This window comes from Salminus brasiliensis, chromosome 18 (genome assembly GCF_030463535.1).
Source record: "Salminus brasiliensis chromosome 18, fSalBra1.hap2, whole genome shotgun sequence".
Classification (NCBI taxonomy): domain Eukaryota; kingdom Metazoa; phylum Chordata; class Actinopteri; order Characiformes; family Bryconidae; genus Salminus; species Salminus brasiliensis.
The window spans coordinates 21461595-21479048 of NC_132895.1; the positions used below are offsets into that span (position 1 = coordinate 21461595).

Below are 17454 nucleotides of genomic sequence, written 5' to 3' on the forward strand. Positions count from 1 at the left end.
GTGACTCATGCCTTCTGTGAGGAAGCTGAAACTTGGGCATCATTGGACCTTCCAACAGGACAATGACCCCAAGCATCCCTCAAAGTCCATCAAGGCAAGTACTGGAAGATCCTGAAGGGGCCTTCATAGTCCCTTAACTTGAACCTGCATAAAAAATATTTAGAAGAAGGCGGTTGCAGCACACAAACCCAAAAATGTTGGAAATGAGGAAAGCCGCCAGAAGCCTCAGGAAAGCCGCCAGAGGCTGGTGTCTGGCTACGCATCACATTTGCAGCAGGTCATAACAATACAAAGTGCTCTACTAAGTACTAAGATGCTTGTCATGATGGGGTTGAATAATTTGGAGACTGCAGTTGTCATTAAAAGTGCCATTTTGTGTGAATGTGGAGAAAGCACTTGTTCTATTTGTTGTGTTGAGCTATTTAAATTGCTCTTGTTTGATTGGTTTATTGCAAACAGTTAAAACGTTTGCATATACAGTGCCATTTAATATGATTTTACAGTGGACTGAAGTAGTATAAACGCAAACTGACACAAAGGTTGTTGGTGAATATCTCATATGATCTCTAAATGATCCTCCTGAGACAGATAAATCTAAAGTGTAGCCTTTTGCCTGACATGACAGATCCTAACACAACTTTCCAAAATAAGAGCCAAATTACAACTGTAAAGCATGGTGGTGGTAGTGTGATGGAATTCAGACAGGGGACAAACACCTTTTCATAGCATTTTGTATTATTTAACTTAAATCTTCTGATTGATAATACATTTAATGTTTCCATTGGTCTGTGTGTGTTCTCTGCTTGCTTGAAGTCGATAAAACTATATACAACAGAAATTAAATTACGTTATGGGCATGAATAGAATCATTTGTCTTGTGGGTGTAAAGCTATTTGTAGTTAACTGGTTTTGGGATTTGCCCAGTACACACCACGATACAATAAATTCTATTTGATGGGCTGATAACACAGCACTATTCCCTTTTACTTCCCACACTTGTTCCTAACATTAGAGGCGGAAATACATTCTAGTAATACAGGCTTTAATAGGGGTACCAGCTTGTGCTGACAAGGAGAGAGTAAAGCATTTGCTTTCTATTTCTGCTGATCTATAATCAGTTTTGTTGTTTTTTGTAATTGTTAAAGGTATTTTTTTTTAAATACAGGAAGCCAATCCAGGATCAGCTCCAAAAATAACTTTTCCTGACCATGCTTCTGTCCAATCTCCAGCAGCACAGGCTCCCCAAGATGGATGGTGAAAGTCTTGTTCTTCTCATACTCCTCGTCATCAATGATTTTCACCTCCAAGATCTTCCTGTGAGGGACAGAGACAGAGGACAGCCATGAATGACAGAACAGAGGAAGAGAGAAACTACCTTAAATGAGCCAGGAAAGTGCAGGATTACACCCCATTGACTTTAAAATGAACTGCAAGAGGATCAAAGACCTTCCGCTGTACATTTTCCAATGTGCACATTTTTCTATTAAGGCATAATAAACCTTAACAAATGTGAATATCACTGTGTGGAACGGTGCATGGTGATGAAATGTGAAATACCATGGTGTGCTATTTGCTGGGATGATTAGAAATACTCCGGCCGTTGTTCAATTGGCTGGGAGGTAGTGAATGCTATCCTAGCTGATCTTCTTCATCCTCTGTGATCAGATCAAGCTGATTCTATTTACGTTATTCAACATCCCTGCGGAGAAAAAGCCTGACCAGCTTAAGCTGCTTAGGCTGGTTAAAATGGTTGACCAGCTTAGCTCTTGATCAGCATAGGGTATTTTGTTGGAGTTTGAGGGTTTAGCTTATATACATGCGTACCTGACCAAGGCAAACAACCAGTATGACCAGCAAGACCACACTGGTTGAACAGCACGGCCAGCATAAGCAAGGTGGTTGAGCAGCATGACCAGCAAGACCAAGCTGGTCAACCAGCATGATCAGCAAGACCACTCTGGATGACTGGAATGACCAGCAAGACCAGGCTGGTCGACCAGCATGGATACGCTGGTTGATCAGCATTATCAGGGTCAAATGCAACATATACTAAGCTGGTTAAGAGCTGGTTAACCAGCTACCTGACCAGCATAGGGTAATGTTGTGATCTGGATGACCAGCTTTTAACCACCTTGACCTTGTGCACGGATGCACAAATCATCATATTACATGAACAATTGCTGTAGTTATATTATTCCTCATTAGAAACACATACATATGTACATATTAGTTTTAATCAGATCATCATCATCCAGTATTACTAAAGCTTTTCTCTTAGCTGGAGATAATATATTAGATGATGTTGGCCCATAAGTAATTGGGCAGTGCCACAACATTTCCTATCCTGGCTCTCTTTTATGTTCCTTGTTGCTTTGACAAGTATGAAACATGACTAATTTATTCATGATTATGTTCATTAGTCTGGTTAATTATAGTCCCTGGCATTGGAGGGAATATATAAAAAGAATCTGTGATTCCACTAAATGGCCAATACAGATCTGAATAGACTCAAATTAAAGCTGACATTCTGCACTTTAACCTCAGTCACGGCAACAAAAACTGAGAGACTTTCCAATTACACTGCCAATGCACAATTCTGTATATCATACATCAGAAACTATGCAGCCTATTATGCATATTTGCTCCTCTTACTTATTCATAAACAGCACAAAAACTGAAGTTCTGTGTTAAAAATATATCATAATAATGCCAGTGATAATGAACTTGGAAAGCCACATCTACAATTAAACTGTCTGAAATTCCACAAAATTATTTCTTATATAGGCTGTATACCATCTAAAACTGGTAAACCAGTGGTAAATCACTGGAAAATCACCTGAAGGAGACATTTTTCATATTTAAGAAGACTTGTTAATATAGACCAACAGTGTTAGCTAACCATATAATATAAGTAAACTAAGCAGACAGCCCTGATTACTCTGCCTAACAGTACATTAGTTACCAGTTACACTAAAGCAGCAGCACAACATGAGCTGTACAGCCTGCCTGACTCTTGTCTTTTGTCCAGATTCAAAACCTTGACGCTGGCCTACAAAGCAAAGAACGGACCAGCCCCTCCATACTTGATGGCGATGGTCAAAAGCCGATCTACACCAAGAGACCTTTCAGCTTCAAGTACGGCTCGGCTCGACCCGCCATCCCTCAAAATCCACAGAAGACAAGCATCCAGGCTTTTTTCTGTCCAGGCACCAAAGTGGTGGAACGAACTTCCCCTGGGTGTCCAAACGGCAGAGTCGCTCGCTGTGTTTAGTAGTATCTAAGCTTAGAGGTATCTTTGAATTATTAGTCTATTCTAACTAGCTAAGGTTTCTTTCTTGGGTAAATAGCAAAGCACTTTTGTAAGTCGCTCTGGATAAGAGCGTCTGCTAAATGAGTTTAATGTAAATGTAAATGTTTTGGACAAGTTTCCTTTTCTAAGAAAGACAAGAGCTGACACTCACAGTTCAACTCCCATTCCAGGTCATTTACAACAAATTCTACACTTGGATAAAAATTCAGAGAAAACGCACAGGTTAGAATAAGGTCTAATTAGAATAAGATAGTAATGATGACATTTACAGCATGTATATCTTCTTTTCATTTCTTAATTAAGTTGAAATTATCAATATAATGTAGTTAAGGAGATTTTTTATGGCCTTTCCACACATATAGTTTGTTTCCTCTGGTCTCAATCAGTTAATGAGGTTGTAAACTTAGAGCGTTTTCCCTTTCAAGCACATAAAAATGCATCACAACAAACCATGTGAGAACATTCTCTCTGCTTACTGGTCAGACCTGTCTGGGGCGGGAGCTAGAACATCATTGCAGGAAGAAGATCCTGTGTTCTGGACTAGCAGAAATGGCATTTGTTCATAGCTGTAGTAATTATCTGGGCAGTATACCAGGTTATCACCTGGCTATGGGAGCCGTTTAGTTTAATTGGGACCAGACTGAGACCACCTCTTCTCATGGGTCTCGGTGCAGTTGTTATGGCCTGCATCGGAGCTTGATTACTATATTCACATCTGCCAAAATGAACCGCACCAAGAGTGAAAACCAACCAGGGTTCGGCAAGAGTGAAATCTCCAGAAAAGCAGCTTTACAAGAGAAGGGAAAAAAAACGTCCATATTTAAATAATGATGTTGTGTGTGTCACTGTGTTCATTTAACCATGGTCAAATGCCGGGTCATGCTGCTTGCCATCAGCAGCTGGAGAGCGAGAAAGCAAAACTGGCCTCTCACCGATCACTTCAGTGTTATCCTGGCCGGTACAGGGGTCTCGTAGCCATGGCATCAGAGCTGGGAAGCCCAACCGGGACCCAGTAACAAACAATTTGCAAACCCACTCAGAGCCCATGCCCACGTTCCACCAATGTGAGCGTGTTTGTTGGGTTATTGCCAGTTAATATGACATATATTAACTGACTTCTAATAACTGACATCTTAACAATTTCTTCACTACATACTGATGGTAAGTGAGGGGGGAAGACATGCCTTGTATGCAAACAGATGGTGCCAGGAGCCAAAGAGAAATGTGTGGGTATTACAAGGTCACTCAATCAATCTAACACAATTGAATAAGTTCACCTTAACTCAAATAGGCCTAGAAGTTGATCTTACACAAATCAAATGTGTGTGTATCTCAACTATTCATTTTTTAGTTACTTTGGCTTAAAATGTGTCCCCAAGTTTCTGTAGTTTTTATGTTATGTGTGTTATTATGTCACTAAGTACAATTAGATTTTCTGTGTTATCTTAGTCATGAGGGCAATAACATCTGAACTGGTCTGATGAAGTGTGTTCCACCCACACAGCTATAACAGCTGAACTACCTGAGCCCCACTGCCTCTGTTCAGTCAGAGAAACTGGCGAGTTAAAGCTAAGCCAGTCAGCAAAGACAAAAGCTAGTGAGTTAGCTCATCTCTCTGCCTCTCTGCTGGCATCCATTTGTCTGTTTGTCTGTAATGGATACAGATGGCAGTAAAGTGAAAGTTATCTTCTTTAGGGTACCCTCTTCACATAAAAGCTGGAGAATGTTCGTAGTGAGGAGACACAGCAGGCTCTACAGCACCACCTGCATGTGTAGAACAGCCTGTTTCACTCATTTCTCACTGCTCCACTGGTTGTGTTTAGTTTTTCAGCATAACAAGGCTGGGAGTATAACACGTCTACTCTCTGAGTTGCTGTAGTCTCCTGTGGAGCTTCATACAAGCCCCTGGCTGTAGCTGATCATCAGTGATGGCTAATAAGCACCGTCTCAATGCAATTTAGCCCAGTGGGCTGTTTACTGTAGCAAACGGGAGAGAGAGAGAAGCAGAGAAATGTGTGGAAAGGAACAGAAAGACAAAGCCCTCATGCAGAACATTCAACTATGATGCAGGAGACCATGCATGCTCAAACCTGCTTGTTTGAACAATGCTCATGAATTATTACAGTGGTCTGGAGTGAGAGAGAGCAGAACGAGCAGGGAAGGACAGTAGATGCTATTTTTATTCCCTGCACAATGCGACAGGTTTGGAAAGGGGCACTAGAGTATATTGGCAATTGTGCTTTCATGTGAACTCATAATGCACCACAGAATTGCGAGTGTGGATGGGTGTGCACACACATGTACACACAGATGCATTTTTCTTCAGCCCCAATTACTCCACCCCAATTTCCTCAACGCCCCCAAAAACTCCACCCCATTTCTCATCAGACTGGGTGGAGTAATGTTGAGGAGACCCCAATCTCCTCAGCGTCCCATTACTTCACCCCATCTCCTCAGTGTCCCATTACTTCACCCCATCTTCTTAACGTTACATTACTCCACTCTCATTTCCTTAACACCTTAAAACTCCACCCCATCTCCTCAATGTCCCATTACTTCACCTTTATTTTCTTAACACCTTAAAACTCCACCTCATCTCCTCAATATCCCACTACTTCACCTTTATTTTCTTAACACCTTAAAACTCCACCCCATCTCCTCAGCATCCACTTACTCCACCCTGTCTGCTTAGCATCCCATTACTCCACCCTATCTTCTCTAAACCCAATTACTCCACATCTTATTCACATCCCATTACTCCACGTATCTCTTTAATGCCCCATTACTTCAACGTTTCTCCTTAACATCTCACTAAAGGCTAAAAAAAAAGCTCCAGTGTTGTTTTTGTTTACTGCCTTAACCAGTGGAAGTTGTGTTTCTTGATCTTTTCATGCTCCTTTAAGTCTAAATGCTCCCTATTTACTGTGCAAATCTGGCGCTCTATTGCCTTGTTCAGTGGGCTGCTACTTTGTTCTGCTATCTAGAACACACAATAAACTCTACATGCATTGACTTCTTGTAATAACACTTCTCATCTTTAAAGTCACCTTTTTTTTATTAAACTGAATAACCAGCCAAACCCCTAAAAACATTCCTCTGCCCTTCTGCAGCTCATGCCTTTTTCTTTTATCCTTTCACAGATCTCAATTATGTCCAGCCCTGTCCCTGAAAGTGATGAATATATTTCTTTGAATTGCAATGTCCTACTAAATGTTATTTTTGGCTCAGAAACTACTCTTTTGTCACTTCACATTTCATGTACTTATTAAGATTTCATTTACATAGAAATGTGATCAATGAAAACAGAAAATTAAAATACGAATCAACTAGAACCCCACATGTAGGGCCGTGTCCCAACATGCAACATAATTTTAGCGGTTCTGCCCTTTGCATCTGATGGCATCACTTCAAGTATAATTTTGATTTGGATTGGATTTGATTTAATATGACTCGTTTTTTGGGCCAAAATAAACATTTCAGGTAATTTTATTATGATGTTAAAAAATTCTGATATACTGATATTTTTTGGCACTGGAAGTATCATGACATTCCTAAAAGGGATGCACTGAATTTGTACATTTTATGTAATTTCACACAAAAACCTTGCATCTACAAAATTCTCATATTCTGTGATGAAAATGTAGATGCAAGGTTTTCGCAAGGCACTGACATTATTAATCAAATTCAAATTTACTCATTCAAATGTATTGGACACCCCTCTGAGATCCTCTGACTTTATAACAAACTTGCAGTTATTATTATTATTATTATTATCATTATTAGTATTATCTATTATTATCATAATAGTATATATTATATTCTATATATATATATGGTAACAATATTATTATAATATTATTACAGGTTCTTCACCATTTCTAAGAAACAGAGTAGTTCTTCCTGGAACCAAAGGTGGTTCTTCTATGGTATCACTTGAAGAAGCCTTTATTTAAGTGTATATTTGAGATGAATCGTCCCACTATATGCTATTGTGTACACTATGTAGACAAAAGTATTGGGACACCTGCTTATTCATTATTTCTTCTAAAATCAGGAAAAAAAGGTATAGAAAAAAGAGGTCATCCTGCTTTTGTTGGAGCAACTGTCTAAACTGTCCAGGGAAAACATTCTACTAGATTGTGGAGTGTTGCTGTGAGGATTTGACTGCATTCAGCAAAAAAAGCATTGGTAAGGTCAGGATGTTGAATGATCAACATACACCTCATCCCTAACTCCCCAACTCTCCAACTCATCCAAATGTCCTGGATGGAGCACCATCCATCATTCATATCATATATATATGCAGTTTCAACAGTGTAAAGCCAGCCTAAAGAAGCATAGTGAAATCAAATCACATTGTTGTGTGGTCACAGACTTAAATCTGTGACACGACTGCATGTGTGGATGGCGAACACACTCACACACACAGTCAACAGCATAGGTACCTGAGCTAAAGGTTGGAAAAGAGCAGAAACGAGTGGAGGAGAGAAAAACAACAAGTGGAAAGGCTGCACTGTCTGTAACACAAAGAGAAAGGCAAGGAAGAGGAGAGGAAGGAGGGCCACAGTGGGCTGCGGGTGTGCGGAACATTGATAATTAAAGCCTATGAATAATGAAGAGAGGCAGGGCACAGGCAGTTTGGGGAAATCTGCTCATTTTAGTTTAGGCATGCGCAAACACTCCTGTTCCAAGTACACACACACACGTTATGTTGCTTTTGTCCTCCTAACACTCCTTCCTTCCACTCCAGTCTCTTGCTTGACTTCCGTACTGTAATCCTTTATTAAAACATTAGTCCTAATCTGTTCTTTGTCCTTTCTCCTTCTTCACACCACTCGACCCTTCCCCCACCATCACTCACCAGCCCAATGTGTGTGTAATTAAATCCACCCTAACGTGTTCTTCCTTTATTAGTCCACTCCATTTCTCACACAAGATTACACTCCCTCACCTCCCCAGACAAACACCCTCTTATCTCTCTCGCGCGCTCTTTTCTCCTCACCCCTCACTCGCTAGTTCTTTTGACTACATTCCGGTGACCCAATTAATTTGTGTCTACGCGGTGTTGAACAGCAGCACCATTCGACTCCATGACTCATTATAAGCCTGCTTTGACGTGATGTAACTAAACACAGCCCTGCTATGCTCCGCCCAGCAACAACTGCTGCTAAGTTAGACAAGCTTTAAGGAATACTGGCAAAAATCCCACTCCGCATGATGAGAAACTGTTATGGACGACTTTGTTAAACGCCTTTGTGAATGTTTGTTCACTGCTGTGTTTGCTCCTTCTTGATTTTCTTTATTGTTAAATATTTGTCTCAGTAAATGCATTTAGATCTTCAAACTCAATGCAATATTAAACAAAGAGAACCTTATCAAACACTATTAAACTATATTAACCCATTTATTTCATCCCCTGGAGTGTACGTACACGCCAGTGTGTCAAATCCGATGTTCCTTGATGTTTCTATTAATATCTTTGTGATAATTCAGCGTGGAAATATGGTTCATTTCAACATTTCCTGAATCTGTAGAGCGCATCCTTTCCATTGCATCTATTGCCAGATTGTACATGACTCACATCCAGAGTTACGAGGCTGTGATAAGGGGTTCGAGATGCTTGTCTCTTCTGCTTTTTGCTGTGTCTAACAGCTAGATTTGCGTGTCCGTCGTCAACCTCTTGTCTGTAACTGGTGGATTTGTGCATCTGTCTATGATTTTGAGTGAAACTGACCAATGGTCTTCTGCCTCTCGTTGTTTATATACGATTTAATTCACTTATTTCACTGCTTTTGTGAAGCTGAGACTCTGGTAATCCCATTTCAAGCACCAGAACAATTTGTTTTTACAGGAAATATGAAAGAGAAAGAATTTCTGACTTAGAATTTCTGATTTAGGGCAGAGTATCTCTTAGAGTAACATAGTAACATTTTGACAGACACGATTCTCGGCAGCCACACTGAGTAACTTCTTTTTTTTTTAACTATCCTAAACAGTGTTCATTTGTGACCTTAATTCAGAGAATAAAACAAAAACAATCTTTATATGAACTGATAAGTGCGGTGATGTTACCAGTTAGCAGCCAAAAAAGGCTAAAGTTGGCTTCTAGTTCTAACTCTCCATTCCACCTTAAATAGTACAGCAGTTACCCTGTGTACATTTCAGAACGTCACTGATTAATTATTTAATGTGGAATGAAAAGTTTAAATAAGAGCCCAACTTCACATTAGCTAAGCTCAGAGCCTTGTTGTAAATGTAATGCAGCAACAACAAACTGTACCCCAGAACAGCAGGTAAAAGCACTTATTAGTTCAAATGTCCCTATGAAGCATTTCTAAGGTTCTAGACCATCACCACATCACAGTGACAGCCATTATCTATTGATGGAGAAGATCAGGAATGGTAGTGAATCTTCCTGGTATTGTCCGACCTGCCAAAATGTCTGCAGGGGCATCTGGGAAGTTATGCAAAAGACACAACGTGGCGTGAACAACTCAGTAGTTCCCAGACTGCAGAAAGCCTTAGCAGGGGGAAGAGCCTTTTCTTACAAAACCCCTCAGCTCCAGAATAACCTTCCAGATAAGATGGGTCTTCATGTCTAAGAAAAGTTTGAAGATCCAGGGTTTTTTGGATACCAGGAATTGTGGTAAACTGAGCTGCAAGTGATGTTGTCCCACTGCACACAATCACTCAGGTTTGTGGACAGTGGAGCAGAGGTATGCCAGCATTTCAGGGTGCTCCCATGTCTGTGTTACCTTCTGGCTCTCTCCTTTTAGTGAGGTTGTTATAGTCAGATCAGCTGGAGTTGTCAGACTCACTTAGATACTGTTCACATTTTCTGTACTCCAGAAACCCACTCAGAATCACCTCTTCAGAATCAATCTCCTTACCTTTTCCGAGTTAATGACTTGTCCAGACCAGATACCCATCCACCAGACTGACCGCCGGGCTCTCCTGCTTCATTACTTTCATTATTCTTATCATCACTACAATGATTATATTGATTACATTATATTGTGACTATATGTACTTAATAAGTAGTTGACCAGTGGAGGATGAGTCTTCTGAAAGGTTTGTGATGAGGGAGTGATGCTTGGTCACGGGGGGTCTTTATGGTTGTGTTTTATGTTTAGTTGATCTCTTGTCCTTTTACTGGATTACTGTAAAGCTGTAATTGTAAAAGTGCTATACAAATAATCTGAATAAACCAGGCCTCAGTGTAAAGCAAATACTGCATTTTACAGTAGAACCATCATTCTAATATTTAAACATGGTGGTGGTAGAGGGGGAATGTGGGGATGTGATCCTGCCTCGCGATCTGGACTTGCTGAAGGAATTAGAAATTCAGATTTCTTAAGCAGAAAGTCTGAAACATAATCAGGTTTTGCAGCAAAACAATCATTTATGTGATCTGACAACATCTGCCACTGTTCTTTATAACCTGGCCAACAGTTACTATGGACGCTTTTGTGGGTCGGAGCATGGATGGGCCAACTGAAAAAAGGGATGGGGGCCAAACTCATGGATGGTTTCCATGTCATACCCAAACACACATGGAGCCCCCCTCACACACACAAAGGCAGATGGAGATGATGAGTGGATGGAGGAAACGATTAGGCCTGGAAAGAGGCAGGCGAATTTGTACCATCTCATTACACGCGTGCCTCAACCTCACGCTGCGGCCTCAGGTAATAACTGGCACCATTAATCACTGAGGCAAATACTAGCTAACCCCTAAAAAACCTTTTTCTGTGTGTGTGTGTGTGTGTGTGTGTATGTGTGTAGGCATGCACTAAATAAAAAATAGGATCTTAATGAGGTGTGAACACAAACACACACACACACTTACACTCTCGCAAATCCATTCACCTACCCAGGGGAGCTAACACTCACATAAACACAGACACACAGACACACACACACACACACAGGGCATTAAGTCATGAATAAGAAGCAAAAGAAACAGAGAGGAAAGAAGGAAAAGACAGCAGTGCTGGAACGTGGCAGGGCTATGCAGAGAGGGCTGTGTTTATATATAGACTGAGTGGGCTATGCTGCTGCTGCTGCTGCTGATGATGATGATGATGATGATAGGAGGAGGGTGAATATTAAAAGCCCTGAGTCATTAAGAGCACACTGTACTTTGGCACAGGTGAGAGAAGATACAGGCCCACAAGAGAGAGAGAGGGGGGGAGAGAGAGAGAGAGAGAGAGAGAGAGAGAGAGAGAGAGAGAGAGAGGGAGAGAGAGGGTGTGCGGGGGTTCACTCCATTCTACTGCACACAGCGTACACACACAAATTATAGTGTTGGCATGGCAACAGGTAGCAAACCAGCACACACTGATAAAAGTCAAGGCCTTAGGCGAGAGATAGAGAGAGAGAGAGAGATAGAGAAAGAGAGACAGAGAGTAAGTGAGGGAGAGAGAAAGAAAAAAAGGACAAAGAGAGAGAGAGGGAGAGGGAGAGAAAGAGATAGACAGACAGAGAGTGAGTGAGGGAGAGTGAGAAAGTGAAAAAGGGACAAAGAGAGAGAGAGAAGGAGAGAGAGAGAGAGAGAGAGAGAGAAGGAGAGAGAGAGAGAGAGAGAGAGAGGGAAACAGAGGGAGGGACAACAGAAATAAAATAAGTGAGCGAGAAAAAGAGACAAGGGGGGACACAGAGAAAAAGAGTGAGAGGATAGAGAGATCAGGATACTCCACTTAAAGACATAAATCACATGAAATTTATGGAACAACAGAGAGAACCAGACACAAGGAAATACATGATATCAAAGGTGTGAATCTATCAGCTTTAGAGCAATCTCTCTCTCACTCCCTCCTCCAACACACACAGTTCTCTGTTCTTTATAACAAATTCATGAGACTGGGGAGGGAGAGGGGGAAGGGGAGAAACTGCAAGTGTGGGAAATTCTGGAGTGACACATATAGATGGAGATGGAAGCAGAGGCAGATGTGGAATGGCTGTAGGGAATAAAAAACAGAGAGAGGCAGAAAATACAAACTGATTAAAGGAAAAGGAGAGTGATAGGTACTGCAAAAGACAAAGGATTGCAAAACAGGCAGACAGACAGGTAGATAGTAGTGATGGGCTTTTTTCAGCTCGCTGAGCCACTTCTTTTGAACTGTTCATTTTAATGAATTGAATGTCTGACTCAAAGATTTACAGATTCACAAGTTAAAAGGACTTTATTATCGGTGATTGAGCTTTATGTTGCTACTACTGATCACTAATGAGGGCAGACACAGAATGCACAATCACACAACAGACAGTCGGCTACAGTCCACACAGAAAACATGCACTGCCTGGCCAAAAACAGGTCACACACTCTAACTGCCTTTAGCTTTGTGGCCAAGTTTCCACAAGCTTCTGCAATGTCACAACATTGATTTCTGTCCAGAACTTGTATTAATGATGGGAGAGTTGGACCACTGTGCAAAGTCTTCTCCAGCACATCCCGAAGATTCTCAATGGGGTTCAGGTCTGGACTGTTGGTGGTCAATCCATGTGTGAAAAGCTGAACCACTCCCTGAACCACTCTTTCACAATTGAATCCCTGATGAATCCTGGCTTTGTCATCTTGGAACAAGCCCATGCCATCAGGGAAGATCCTGAAAACATCCATTGATGGAATAACCTGGTCGTTCAGTATTCAGGTAGCCAGCTGACCTCATGCTTTGGGCACATAAAGTTGCTGAACCTAGACCTGACCAACTGCAGCAACCCCAGATCAAAGCAGTGCCCCCACAGGCTTGTACGTTAGACACTAGGCCTGATGGAACAGGGTAACGGGGTAGAGGGTAAATCTGGACTCATCAGACCACATGACCTTCTCCCATTGCTCCAGAGTCCAATTTTTATGCTCCCTAGCAAATTGAAGCCGTTTTGCTGGTAAGCCTCTCTGACGAGAGTTTTTCTTAAGGCTAAACAGCTGTTTAGTCCCAATCCCTTGAGTTCCCTTCACATTGGGCATGTGGAAATGCTCTTACTTTCACTATTAAACACATTCCTGAGTTCTACTGCTGTTTTTCTATCATTTGATTTCACCAAATACGATCATTTAAGATTTTTTCAGACCACATTCCTTCCTTGAAGATGATGTTTCCCCACAGTCCTTCCACTTTTTAATGATGCACTGTACAGTTCGTAACCTGATTTTAGTAGTTTCAGCAATCTCCTTAGATGTTTTCTCTGCTTGATGCATGCCAACAAACAACAACCCTTCTGAAACAGATTAGCATCTTTTCTACAGGCCACAGGATGTGTCTTTCGAACATGGTTGTTTAACAAATGAGAAGCTACTCACTGCATCAGTTAGGGTTAAATAACTTGTATCCAGCCAAAACAGAATCACCAATGCAGTAATTATACCAGTGGGGGCTATTAGTTAAATCCAGGTGGTGACTTTTTTTGGCCAGGCAGTGTATTTGAAATATCATATTTTATCAGAAGCTTTTAACATTGCAGTAAATATTTGCTAATGTTTGCTTAAACATGGAGACAAAGACAAGAAGGAGTAGATCAGGGAAAAGGAGTTGGACAGAAAGAAGGAGCGAGAAGGAATCTAAGAGGGAGAAGGAATAGGACAGAGAGAAGCGGTGAGAAGGAGCTGGACAGGGAGAAGGAGGAAGAGACGGATCAGGACAAAGAGAAAGATGGTGAAAAAGAAGTAGGACTGGGAGAAGGACGGGGAGAAGAAGCAGGTAGAATTGCTTAAAATAGTTTAGTTTTTAAATGTGAATCAAAACACTGTAACACACTGCATAGTTTTTCATCATTATGCAGTTTTTGCTTCTTTACCATTTATAAATAGTCAATATACTCTAAATTATAAATAGTTTTTGATTGAAAAAAAGTTTCATTCTGTAGGTCAGAACCTTTTAATGTGAGAAACCTTTCAAAATATTTAAAAACACTACAGTATCATATTAGAATTAAATAAAGGAAAATTACTTTCACTGACTGCTTCATTTCAAGCCATTATGTTCCCTTCCGTTCCATCTTCCCTCTGTCTCTACAGAGCAGCTCTTCATGTGCGTGCTGTGAAAGACGTCTCCGGTCTGCATGTCTGAGATGCTAACAGGGACGCTAATGGGGAAAGTCTGGCAGTGGCCCTACACAGTAAATCCATTAAGGTGCTGGAGCAGGGGAAAGGGGAAGCACAAATACAGAGTGCTTACAAAATGAGAAATGCTGATTTAAGACCAGCTCATATTCTTAAACATATAGGTGGCAGAAAGGGTTCTCCATTAGCGATGCAAGATGAACCACTTTTAGCATGCAGAAAGGAAAACAACAAAGCAATACATTTAATATATATATTAATGATTTTTTTTTCATCATTTTTTTACCGTCATCTGATGTTTGCTTCTAGAATTTGCTGGTATTTCCCTGAATCCATTATTTTCTCTACCAGCAAATGCTCCCTATACCACTGGCTGCAACACAAGCCAAAGCATGATCCATTCATCCCTGTGCTTAACAGCTGAGGAGGGGTTCTTTTCATCTTAGAAATCAGAGTATGCTGTTTAAATGACCACTCGAACAATCAGATGATTGCAGAAATGTGATTATGAACAGATTTCTGAGTGTATTTATATGCATTTATATCCTTGAGTGTAAAGACATCTCACCAATCTTGGCCTTTTAATGACCTAGAACTGGTTGATCCATGCCAAGAACCATTTAGAAAGCTTCATTTTCAGTGTATAATGAGTGTTTTGATGCACGAAGAAGGCTTGAAATAGATATGAGGAATTCGGTTTGGAGGAGTGTTGCTACTCCTAATAAGTGAATAAATATACAAAATCTACAAAGCAAGCATCGTCTAGCGGTATATATATCATAACTAAGTCATTACTCAACTGAGCTGTCAAACTGCTCAGATCGAGTGCCAGGCGCTAATGAGAGATTACAGAGGAATGATTAAGCAGAGGAAATGATTCAACTGGTCTCAGACCTAGCGAAGCCACTCGTTTAATACATTCTTGACTGGTTCAAACAGAAGCCCGCCATCAGGCTCGGCTTCCTCTCAGGGCTTTGGTGTCACGAGGCAGATTGCGTGAAGTGGCGCTGCAAAATAGTGCTGGATCAGCCCCAGCTCTGGATAGCTACTGCTGTAGCAAGCTGCTATGTGCTATGGATCAGCCTGCCTCTTTCTTCTTCCCTCTTCGTTCTCACTGCTGATGATGAAAAGCTGCTCCGGTCCCATAGGAATTGAGATGAAAGTAAACGAAAGCCAAGATGGCCTCTGTTTCTTCCCTTTCTGTCTCTTGCTTGTCCTTCTTTTTTCTTTTAGATAGCAGCTCGCTTTTTCTCCTCTGCTGCTTTGTAGGTCTGATTAGAGCATCTTTGTTCATTCATCAAGTATTGATTCCATCTGGCCCGTTAGGCTCTAATCTTTCCTGAAGCCACGGTCGCGCTCCTGCTTTGTTTGGTTTCGGTGTGGCTACTAAGCATCATGTTTTAATGAGCAGAAGTGACTAGCGTAGCTATTCGTGCTACATGCAGCCACTGGAGATGCATTAAAGGTGAAAGAGGCTTTTCTGAGAGAAGAAATGAAGAAGTTGCAGTTGTGAGGCAGCCTTGCACTACCGTAGAGCACTTAAGACTGGCAGGGCTTAACATTAGCAGCTTTGGGGCACCCGTGGCGTTGCCTTGGCCAGAGGGCAAGGAAACAAAACGCAGGTAGATCTACACACCACTCACACAGCTCTCTGGGGAGGCTTTTCTAGTAGTGGAGGAAAACAGTACAGGAAAGTGAATCATGTTACAGTCTGTTTTCACACTTGATTCCTTTGCTAAAGTCCGCAACAGGGTCTAGGTTTTTGTGGCATTGTGTACAAGGACATTTAAAGAGGACAAAGGGATCTATCATTATAGGAGCATGTCCAAATGTGCGTAGACACCCTTTCTAATGTTGCTGCTGACACAGGTGTGAAAATGCACACATACAGCTTTTCTAGTCCCTGTGGAGAAGTACTGCCAATAGAATAGCACTCTGAGCAGATAAACATGAACCTATAGGCACCATGCCTAATGCCAGGCATGGGCCAGAAGGGTTGAAAGCCCTCCGGCATTGAGCTGTGGAGCAGTGGAACTGTGTTCTCTGGAATGATGGTGCTACGTCCAATACTTTTGGGTTGGGGAGTTGGGAAGGAGGTGGAAGGTGGTGATCACCCAACATCCTGACCTCACTAACCGGACAGTAGAGGCCGTTATGCCAACAAAAGCAGGATAAACTACCCTTGATTTCAGAAAAAAACAACAACAAATGAGCAGTTGTCCCAATTCTTTTGTCCATATAGTGTATCAAGTAATAGTGTTAGCTGTCACAACCACATATAATAATAATGAAGTAATCAAAAATAGTAGCTGTTTTTGACATAATCTGACATAATCAAACTCCAGCTCCAGCTCTTTACATTGTGTAAACATTTCATGATGAATGATGTAACTGAATAAATACAATCAGCATACTTTCAAATGTAGGAGTAACATCTTGGCCTAAAGTGGGTGAACGTGCTATGATTATGTATGGCATGTATTAGCATTAGCGTTAGCCTCCTCCTGGTTCTGAATGCACTTTTCAGTGCTTGTTTAAAAACAAAGAAAGAAGCGTGGTTCTCCAGCTGGTATAACAGAACGCTTCAGCAATCATTTTATAGCGCTTCAGATATCTAACTATTTACCATATGAGAATGTCCTTTCTGCTGCCAACTAGGAATAATGTCCATTAATAGCCAATACCAGATAATACCAATAATAAAAATAGCCAATACCGGATCTTTTAAAATATGCCTGCATCAGCTCCGATCCCAAACCACTGGATCGGATCGGGACATCCCTAAACAACAAGGTTACGCCACAGACGGAATTTACATACTGTCTATGAACACTCTGAGCAAAAAGGTTCAGAATAACGTTTCGTCAACTACAGTGGAAGGATGTTTGTGCTACACAGAACCATTTTAGAGGGTTATGCATATATATATATATATATATATATATATATATATATATATATATGTGCCAGAGAACACTCGTGGTCATGTTGTGGTGAGATAAATTTGAACTAGAGGGAGAGAAAAAATAAACTATATAAATAATAACATAAACAATGTAGATCTAAACTCTGTGTAGAGCTC

The 17454-nt window shown here is 41.0% G+C and overlaps 1 protein-coding gene across 1 annotated transcript in view; it reads right to left on the bottom strand.

Moving 5' to 3' along the window:
- slc8a4a (solute carrier family 8 member 4a) overlaps window positions 1-17454 on the bottom strand; it is a 108698-nt gene that overhangs the window by 15467 nt on the left and 75777 nt on the right. The window contains exon 5 of the mRNA XM_072661596.1: window positions 1208-1314. Coding sequence (XP_072517697.1) covers window positions 1208-1314 — 107 coding nt within the window. The remainder of the gene's footprint in view (window positions 1-1207; window positions 1315-17454) is intronic.